This window comes from Hordeum vulgare, chromosome 7H (assembly GCF_904849725.1).
Source record: "Hordeum vulgare subsp. vulgare chromosome 7H, MorexV3_pseudomolecules_assembly, whole genome shotgun sequence".
Lineage (NCBI taxonomy): Eukaryota > Viridiplantae > Streptophyta > Magnoliopsida > Poales > Poaceae > Hordeum > Hordeum vulgare.
In genome coordinates this window covers 604,030,997-604,041,310 of record NC_058524.1, presented here as the reverse complement: position 1 = coordinate 604,041,310, position 10,314 = coordinate 604,030,997, and the positions used below count along the sequence as shown (strand labels likewise).

The following is a 10,314-nucleotide window of genomic DNA, read 5'->3' as shown; positions in this document are numbered from 1 at the left end:
TTTAATGATCAATATTTTAATTAGAAACTCGTACGAATAAATAGACAGTTCATAGCCTCTAAACAGTTGTGTAACTAAACATTGGAATCCACTAAACGTTGCAAAGCAACATCAGATGTCCCACCTTCGCTAGTGCACTTGAGCACCACATGCCTCAGATCTCTCATTCTTTCTCTGACCATTTCACCTTCCTTTCCATCCATCAGTCTTGTGATGGCCGTCTGGACTTCCCCTCTCTTCAACTGGTTCTCCACCTCCACCCTAACCCCCACCTTCCACACATCACACACATACCTGGCAGTGCCCATTTGATCGCCGAACAATGGTCTGCATATCATCGGCACGCCTTCCGATATGCTCTCCGTCGTCGAGTTCCATCCACAGTGCGTGAGGAACGCGGCCACAGACGGATGCCTCAACACCTCCTGCTGCGGAGCCCAGCTGACTATCCTGCCTTTGTTGCCCATCTTCTCCTGCAGTTCGCCGGGGAGCGTGCTGGACTCACTGCCACGCACCAGCCCCGGTCGGACCACCCACAGGAAAGGGTGCTGACTGTCAGCCAGACCCCAGGCCATCTCCAAGAACTCGTCTGTGTCGATGCCCACCAGACTCCCAAAGCTCACGTAGAGCACAGAGTTTGACCGCTGTGTGTCCAGCCAGTCCAAACAGCTGCGATCTTCTGTCAGTAGGCTGCTGTCGACTGATGAAGACAATGTCATCATGTGCAGAGGGCCGACGGCGAACACCGGGAGGGTGATCTCTCTGCAGATTCTCTCGATCTCCATGCCCTCGATGTCTTCAAACGTGTTGATTATTAGGCCGGACGATTGCCGCACGCCGGCGACGATGTGGGCGAGAAGATCGGCGTACGCGAGGTGTCCAGCCATGTCCTTGACGCAATCCAAGTCTCGTACAACGAAAACGAAGGGGGGAAGCTCCTCGACTGTAGTGTTCAAATTTGACTCTGTGGACAGATGAACACGATCATACAATATCAGCTCCAACCAATCAAAAAATAAATAAATTCACACAATTAAGTAACAAACCGTGTGGTTGCCAATGTGCGACCGTAAAAGTGGAATTTCGCTTTTAATAGGACAAAACCCGTTTGAATACGCAATGTGGCTGTTTTCGATCACGCATGTGTAATGAGTACGTACAAGCTAGCTACAAAGTATATTTAATTTCATACACTGGGTCTTCAATTTTAAATTGGGTCACGAAATTATAGCTGGTTAACAATTTCTTCAGAAGCTCTTTCATTAAATTATTTGAATTCAATATGCTTTTTTAATTTTAGAGCTCTACCATTCGATTTAGGTATACAATTTTGGATTTGGTTCACATTTCTGACCGGGTCAATGAATTTTTAAATCAATAGACAACAACTCACATATAAAAACATATCAATACTGCACAGCCTCTTATTACCTAAAAAAACGAAACACGAGCATATATAATACTATAGCACCAATATCGTACACGTAGTGATTAACATAGAATATTCCCCAAACTACGAAAGGCCCACCAAAACAATACATTATAAAAAAATTACAATACATCGTAGTCCCGACTCATAAAACCAGGTATTCTCTCAGTTCCAAAATATAAGGTGTATTAACTTCTATGAAAGTCATATTTCTTTTGATTTGACGTAGTCTAGAGCCCAAAATATTAACACCCACAATATTAAATAAATAAAATATAAAAATACATTTCGTAGTGAAGCTAAGGTTACTTATTTGATATTATAGATATTTATATATTTCTCTACAAATTTGGTCAAACTTAAAAAGGTTTGTCTTGTCTGAAACAATTAGAGTGAAAAAGTTTTGAAACACCAACAACACCAATTGCACAACAAAAGTATGCCCAACCCTTCTAGCACTAAATGGCTTTGGTCATAGAAATCTAAAAATATATTCACGTGTTTAAAAAATTCTCTATTGCAAAAAGAACAAATTATAGTGTTTGTTTTATCGAAAAAAGGTTTCCCCGCTTTGTGTACAAAGCAATCAACACTGTACATAGATCATGGTTAGGGCGAACAACACCTCAAACCAAAAAAAGGAAAAAGAAACAAATGCCAACAATGTTAGCTCGACAAAGAGCGGATGATCCGCCACTGCTGCGCCTTTCGAAGACAAACCACCACAGCCCGAGGCTTCGATCCGCCGCATGCCAATTAGCACCTCCAAGAAGGGAAACGACGTCGACGAAGCTGCTGCCCAGAAGAGTCCTAGGGTTTCCCCCCCGACACGTGGAAGGTGGTAAGGGATGGCTACCACCGACACCCTCCAGGTAGGAATGGTGGCACCCGTCGGTGTCACCTCATCGGAGCCGGATGAACCGATGGGTTTCTCCCGCACTCCACACCCCACCGCCTAACCGGAGCCGATCATCCAAACCACCGTCTAACCCGATGCGCCAGCACGGTTGCGCCACCATTCATGCAGTCTCACTGCGAACACCAACACGAGGCGAATGAGACCGGAGAGCTTCGCCAAATGATGGAGCAGTAGCACCGAAATCGAGCGGGAGGAGATCCACCTCCACCGCAGACGTGCGGGAGGCCCATGCCTCCGGCACCGCCGCGACCACTGTCCGAACACGATAACAGGGCATACCAGGCCATCCATGGCCCAGCCGGCCCCGAAACAAGCCCGCTAAGCCCTGTCGGCCATGCTGCAGCGGGCTGGCAACTACACCGCCAACACCCAGCCGCTCGTCGCCGCTCCCCTGACTCCCGGAAGTTCCGCTGCAGACCCGCTCCGCCGTTGGCCCGCTCAAGCCTAGATGGGCCCTGCAGGACCCATATCTGGGCCGGGAGGCCGCTGCCAGATCGCGCATCCTGTTTTTTTTTTTGAAATTTTTAATCCTTGTTTTTTATTATTCGATGATCGCAACCACGTGAGAATGGAGATGGACTAACGTGATTAGGTGATGTTTCGGGGTCACAGTCACACACAACCTTATCTTTGACCATCATATCGTGAGTTTTGTATATGCATGTCGTCTTCATGTACTACTCCTATTATTTTTTTGCCGGGACACGTCAGGTTGTACTTAAAAAATGCAAGTACTGGCAACGCTGTTTTGTTAGCGATAGTTTGGATCTAGCAACGCTGGTTATGCTGTTGTTCCGAGAACGAACCTAGCTACTACTATGTTTTTTTTTTGTTTTTTTTTTTTTTAGAAAAGGAGGTTCAACCCCGCATCAATCGATGCATACAACCAAGCTACTATTATGTGATACACAGTGTTCTCATTTCGATTGAAACCAGAATTTTTGGCGGATATCCATCAAATATAAACTTGTTTCGTTTGACGAATTGAAAACATGGGCAGCTAGACCTCCAAACTCCGAACCAAGAACACAACAATGGCGATTTGGCATTACCTTGGACGGGCAAATAGCCCTGCCGGCACAGACTTGGGTAGGCCAAGTACACCAGGAACCTGGCGGCGCTGGTGGTCATGAGAGCCAGCGCGGCCACGCCCAGCTCCCTGGCGACGGAGAGCGGCGCGAACCAGTCGACGTCGGCGACAACGAAGGCGAGGCGGCCGTCCTCCCCCTCCTCCTCCTCCCTGAGGGCACCGGCCAGGTAGTCCCGGAACGGCGCCGCACAGTTCTTGTTCAGCGCGAAGACGAAGGACGCGATGTCCTCGGACGCGGCGAGCTCCGGCGGTATGTTGTCCGGGATGGTGACCAGGCGGTAGTCCGCCGGGAGCTTCCGGCGGTCCGGCGCGCGGGTCTCCGGGTGGAGGATGGTGACGGCGAGGCCGCGGGAGTGTAGCGCGGCGGCCAGGCGTAGCATGGGGTTGATGTGGCCTTGGTATGGCAGCGGTAGGAGGACCACGCGGCGGCGCCCGCGGTTGGTGCTGCTTGGCGCCATGGTGATTGTGTTAGGCCGTGAGTGCGTTGTGTGGTGGATGCATTGCAGAGGAGGAAAACTTTGTTTCTTTGTCTCGCAGAGAGATGCTGTCCCCTCAAGCCTATCAGAGCTAGTAGTTTGGTTCTTGTACAGAGCTGCATATGCTCAGTGGAATGCGATTCCTGGCCTCGGCTTAGAGCATCTACCCTCAGACATCTCAAGCCCTCTTCAAACGAGTTCGGACAAACAGCTCGGTTATTGTTCGATCATAAAAAAATCATTTCGAACGGACCTTTCAAACTGACCTCAAACGTTCGGACAAATCGACACCCTACATTTTCAGTCCATACATGGGACGGATATGCGAAAGCCCAGAAGCGCACCGACACATCCGTCACGTCGGATCCGACAGATTGACCCTACCTCAAATTGCACCAAATCCCCAAACCCTTCCTCCTCCTCCTCCTGCCGCCTAACAATATTTCCCGCGTCCGACCCCTCGCCGTCCGGTACCCTTGCTCTCCATCCTCACCACATGTCCCGATGCACCGCCGTGATGTCTTCCAACCCGTCCCCGACTGCCGTGATGGAGACGCAGTCTGCCTCGTCTATCGGCGGGCCTTCCTCTGCTTCGTCTTGCAAGCCGGAGAACATCGCCCGTAAGCTGCGCCATCGCCGGCAGTGACTGAGGGAGTTGGCCGCACAGTTACATGCGAGCGCCCTTGTTGAGATGTCTCCTCCGACGCGCCGGGCTCCTCTTACCCCATCCATGCAAGTGCCGGCGCGGATTGTGCCGTCCGATACTGTCGAGACCGAGGAGGAGGAGGATGAGACGGTTGGCTGGTCCCTTCCGGACAGCTTTTCGGCCATGCAGTAGCCATCAGTCCAAGAATGTGAGTCCCCGCAGCTCGTTCGGGAGTGGGTGATCATGGGCAACCCGCACACGACATGTTCGATGAAATTTCTCAACAAGAGCGGGTACATTTGCTAATCGCTTGGGCCCGTGACCAACCGTCTTCTATTTTTCTTCTTTCTCTCACGACCGCTTCTCTTCTTCCTCTCGTTACTTTATTCACTCTCCTGTGGAACCCGCAATATAGCCATGGTTGCGCCCTCTGCCATGACCGCACTCGACGGGGCCGAGCACCGGTGATACTACAAGGGGGCATGGCATGTGAGCTCAGAAGCGAGGGCGACCATGGGTTACAAGCTCAAGCGGACGGCAACGGGTATGACAGCGAGCTGTTGTGGGGAACAAATCAAGGGACACCGCCTGAAGTTGCAACTGGCGTTTTGAAAAGTTACAACTGTGCGGCAAAAAGCTTCAACTGGGAACCACAGATGCCGGTGCTGACGCATAGGACCGACGTGTAAGGCCAGATGCATTCATATTGTCGGTGCATACAGTTGTATGGGATCAACATTTGGCAGCATGCATTATTAATTGGGTTACTGATTTCGCGTGGCCGGTTGATCTTACGGTTCGTGGCTGACGTGGGGCATGCAAAACTGAATCAGCCTCGCGTGTTGTTTCCACCTAGGTATTGATCATATTTTTCAATAATACTACATCTATGTAAAAATTTACTTAATCTCACGTAAATATACAAGGAGAGTTGCAACGTCGCGCACATTGATGATATTAAATTCAAATAATATACAATCATGTTAATATAAATTGAAACTCGATTAATATATACCCTTAATATATAGAAAAGATGAACATTACATATATAGATATTTCCATAGATATTAATAAGGTTTATAGTAATGCCCTTACAAATAACCTAGCTCGGCATATTGGATAATACCGAACTCTACCTGGCCACTCCAGACGCGTGTTCACTCCTCGTCCTCGATGTTGTAGGGGAGAGTGCGCATGCCTTCATGGGTGGGGAAGATGTTGTCAAAGTTGGTGAATATGTTATGGGTGGTGAAGGCGATTGTGACGTCCTCGATTTGATCGTACACTAATCATATAGGCAAATGCGTGCGACCAAGCTCAAGGACTCACGGAAAGATATCACAACACAACTCCAGACATAAATAAAAACATACAAGCTTCATATTATAAGCCAGGGGCTTCGAGGGCTAGAATACAGAAGCTCGATAAACACACGAGTCAGTGGATGCAACAAATATCTGACTACAGACATGAAACATGTAAATTCCATAGAGAAGGCTAGCATAAAAGATACATCGATCGAACGAGGCGAGACCTCCTCCTACCTGGGAACCTCCTAAACTACTCCTGGTCGTCAGCGGCTTCCACGTAGTAGTAGGCACCGTCGGGGGAGCCGTCGTCGGCGACGGGATACGCCATCTCCTGGGTTCCATCATCTGATCGCAGCAACGTATCAACGGGAAAAGGGGGAGCAAAGCAACGGTGACTACTCATCCAAAGTACTCGCAAGACTGACATCAGAACTATGCTAAATGATGTATCTGTATCAAAGGAAGGGGTTATATGTCGACTGACTACAGCAATGCGAGAATAGAGAGGGGGGACTAGTCCTATTGAACACTAGCATCTTTAGGGATCTTGCAGCAATAGACGAGAGTACAGCAGGCAACACAATTAATAGTCATATTGTTGCAGCAATATTAATTAAAGTCATGCCCGGAGGTTCTTCGTCGGGTCCCTGCAAGGAATCAATCCTGAAGCAAACATTCCAGTTAAGTAATGTTGGCCCAGACCCGACGTCGGCAATAAACGCACGAAAAAACTCGGTTACTTTCCAAGCCGTCGGTGGACGAGGATGCAGCGTGCACGTACAATACTAGCCAAAGCTAGCAAGCACGCTGGTGGATGTTTTTTTGTGGACGCTAGCTATGAAGCTAGCTACGCCGGCTGCTTGATCAATCTATACAGCACCTTTGTACGTCAAACCGACACAACGATTCTATGGTAACAGGACCGTGTCGGTCCTGTGTATTCTTTCTATTGCTTCTCTGGTCTGGTATGATTACAGGGGGTATGTGACTATATATAGCAGCTAGGATAATCAACCTAAACTACTCGGTTTAGGAATTCTAATCCTACTACTACTATAGATTCCATCAGTGTTCGACTCGGACACACATATGCACGTCTTGTTTATTCCTACATTCACCACCTAAACATGACGTGGTCTTTAATGTCGACCTGGATCCCAAATGCGACTACTCGTAGGCTTTATCCTTGACGTTAGCTTCGTCGTTCCTTGTAGCGTCCCATTCACCGACTTTGCTACCATCGACTCATTCGTAGCTTGAGCAACACTTCTCGTTGGTTGTCTCTTCAACCTTCACATGTTCTTCGGTGCTTGGTAGACTGTTTTTTGAATCCTTGTGTCGACATATTTTGAACCCGAACGGGGCCAAACTTTGGTCTAACTTTGATTTCCAAGCTCTCGGCGCTTGCTTCAGCTCGCAAAGTGCCTTCTTTAGCTTGTCAACTTCCGCTTTTTCGTCTTTCTTCTCGTAGCTGAGGGGTTGTTCTACGTACACTTCTTCTGTGAGATCGTCGTTGAGGAAAGCGAATTTAACATCCATATGATGAACCTTTCAATCCTCTTGTGCTGCCAAAGCTAGGAGCACTCTCACTGTCTCGAGTCGAGCAACTGGTGCAAACACCTCATTATAGTCAACTCCTTGACGTTGTACGTAGCCCTTTGCAACGAGTCTTGCCTTGTACTTCACAATGGCACCCTTCGTGTCCTTCTTTAACTTGTAAACCCACTTCAAACCTATCGTCTTTTGGTTTGGAGGTCGGGTTACCAAAGTCCACGTGCCATTGCTCTTAATCGCCTTCATCTCCTCATCCATGACGTGCGTCCAGCTAGGACTTTTGCTCGCCTCTACGAAGTCTCCAGCTCCTCAACTGCGAAAAGACATAGTCCGGAGTATTCGAGCGTAACTGGCTTTGTGTACTTGTAGACTTTCTTGAGGGTCTTGTAGCGACGAGGCCCTGAGGAGTCCGTTGTGGCTTGCGAAGGAGGCGACACAAATTGTGTCGGTGTTGATGCACTTGAGGAAGACGGCTGAGACCCTGGTGTGTCATCGACATCCGCGTCGTCGGCGTAGTCGTCGTGACCGTGACCATCATCTTGATTGTCGTCGTCACTGTGCGCCTCGTTGTCGATGTTGTCGTCGAGGTCTCCGGCTGTGTCGTGCGTGGCGTTGTCGCTATCTCCTTGCGACCTATGCGCGTCGTCGTCTGTGTCGGCACCATGATGATCACTACCATTTTGGTCACCTTGGTTGGGCGTCTTGCCAACCATCTGGACATCCTCCCCTGCATCATCATCAGTTGGAAATTCAACCGTGAATATGTTACCGTTTGGAGCACCGTCCGCTGCTGCACTCCAATTCCACGCTTTGTTTTCTTCAAACAGGACGTCGCGTGAAATCTGTAGACGCTTGGTTTGTGGATCATAGAAGAGGTATGACTTGGTGCCGGAACTCCTCTCGTATCCGATGAACACCATCTTGGTGCTACCATCGGAAAGCTTTGAGAGGTGCGGCTCCGCCGTCTTCACATGTGCCACGCACCCGAATGTCCGTAGATGAGACACATTCAGCTTACGTCCGTAAATTGCTTCATACGGAGTCTTGTCGATCACCGCCTTCGTTGGAGCCCGGTTGAGAAGATAGACCGTCGTCGAGACAGCTTCTCCGCAAAAAGTCCCCGGCAGGTTCTTGCTCTTGAGTAAACTCCTTGCCATGTCAACGACGGTTCGATTGCGCCTTTCAATGACCCCGTTCTGCTGTGGCGTATAAGGTGCCTGAGGAACCTTTTTATGCCAATCTTCTCGCAGTAGTCATTGAACTCATTCGACGTAAACTCTCCGCCGCGATCTGTTCGTAGAGCGCGAACCTTCAACCTGTGTTCCATCTCCGTTGCGGCCTTCAGCTTCTTGAACGCTTCAAACACCTCATCTTTAGATCGTAGGAGAATGACCCACATATGTCTCGAGTAGTCGTCTACCACAAGGAAGAAATATTTCTTTCCAGCGTGAGTTGCCGGGGTGATAGGGCCACATAGATCATCATGGAGCAGCTCGAGTGCATCACTTGCACGGTAGGTAGACTGGACAGGGAACGGCCTGCGGTGCTGTTTTCCAACCAAGCACGCGTCACATACTCGATCAACATGGTCGATAAATGGCATCCCGGATACCATCTCCATCTTTGACATCTTCTTCAAGGCGTAGAAGTTAACGTGTCCAAATCTAGCATGCCATAACCACGAATCATCATCACTCTTGGCGAGCCAACACTCCGGTTGAGATTGATCAAGGTTGAGGATATAGAGCCTATTCCGTGTGCGATTAACACGAGCTAGCACATTTTGAAGGTTGTCGAAGATCGTCATCACTCCGTTCTCGATATTCACCTTGCATCCATTCTCGTCAAGCTTCCCAATAGAGATGATGTTGTTGCGAAGCCGTGGGATGTAGTACACTCCGGTGAGTATGCGATGTTCGCCTGTGAGACCCTAGAATATGACAGATCCTAGCCCGCAAATCTCCACAGCTGAACCATCACCGAACTTGACCGAGCCTTCAACATCGTATTCCAGCTCGAGGAATTTCTCCTTGCACCCCTTCATGTGGTTACTGGCACCCATGTCGAGATACCACGACAAGTTCTGATCACCGGATAACTTTGGTGTCACTTTTTTCTCATGAAGTAGCACCTTCCGGCTTGGTTTCACAACCACCGTTTCAGCGAGATCACAAACTTCGGCCATCAGAAGACCTGGACCTTAGTCTTCCTGCTTTGCCAAATTTGCCTTGATCTCCCGCTTGTTAGGCTTCGGACAATCCTTTGCAAAGTGACCCATCTCGTTGCAGTTATAGCACTTGACCTCGGACATATCCAAGTTTCGTTGCTTCCGCCCTTTAGATCGGTCTGCCTTACCATGATTTTGTGGCTTGCCTTTTCCTTTGCCTTTTCCGGTTTGTCCATCGCGTTTCACGTTGCTTGAGCCTTCGCCACCATCACGCCTTCCTTTGCTACTTGGGGCCTCCCAATCTGCGCGCGAGTACATGAGTTGGTCACTACCTCCTCCTTTGCCTTTCCGACAGCCACGAGCATTCTCTTCCCATGTCCGCAAGCGTTCGATCGCCTCCGTTATGGTCATGTCTTCGATGTCGTAAAGCTGCTCGAGCGTGCCGATGATGTACGTGAATTTATCAGTCACTGAACTGAAAAACTTCTCCACGATCTCGGTCTCCTTGAGCTTTGCACCAAGCGCGCGGATCTCTCCCACCAGAGTAGTAAGACACATGGCGTAGTCCTTCACCGATTCAGTTTCCTCCATCTGCAGCTTGAGAAATTGGCGCTTCAGCACTTGTGCCTGAGTCTTGGTGACGCGATCTTCTCCGATCCTCATCTCCTTGAGTGCGTTCCACGCCCGCCAATGTCATTAGCACGGAATCCGGCACGGACTGAG

General features: G+C 49.3%; 1 protein-coding gene across 1 annotated transcript; it reads right to left on the bottom strand.

Annotated features, from left to right (window-relative positions):
- On the bottom strand, positions 1-4,033 carry LOC123412582 (DIMBOA UDP-glucosyltransferase BX8-like). The gene is made up of 2 exons (XM_045105532.1): positions 3,401-4,033; positions 1-964 (listed from the first exon to the last, which is right to left on the bottom strand). Exons 1-2 carry the CDS (start codon positions 3,894-3,896, stop codon positions 75-77), a joined length of 1,386 nt encoding a protein of 461 aa, XP_044961467.1. The 5' UTR covers positions 3,897-4,033; the 3' UTR covers positions 1-74.
- Between the last annotated feature and the right edge of the window lie 6,281 nt (positions 4,034-10,314).

Coding starts and splice junctions, on each gene's coding strand:
- LOC123412582 (XM_045105532.1), bottom strand. CDS start 3,896: ATGGCGCCAAGCAGCACCAACCGCGGGCGCCGCCGCGTGGTCCTCCTA. Junction 965..3,400: donor GGGCTATTTGCCCGTCCAAG/GTAATGCCAAAT, acceptor ATCTGTCCACAG/AGTCAAATTTGAACACTACA.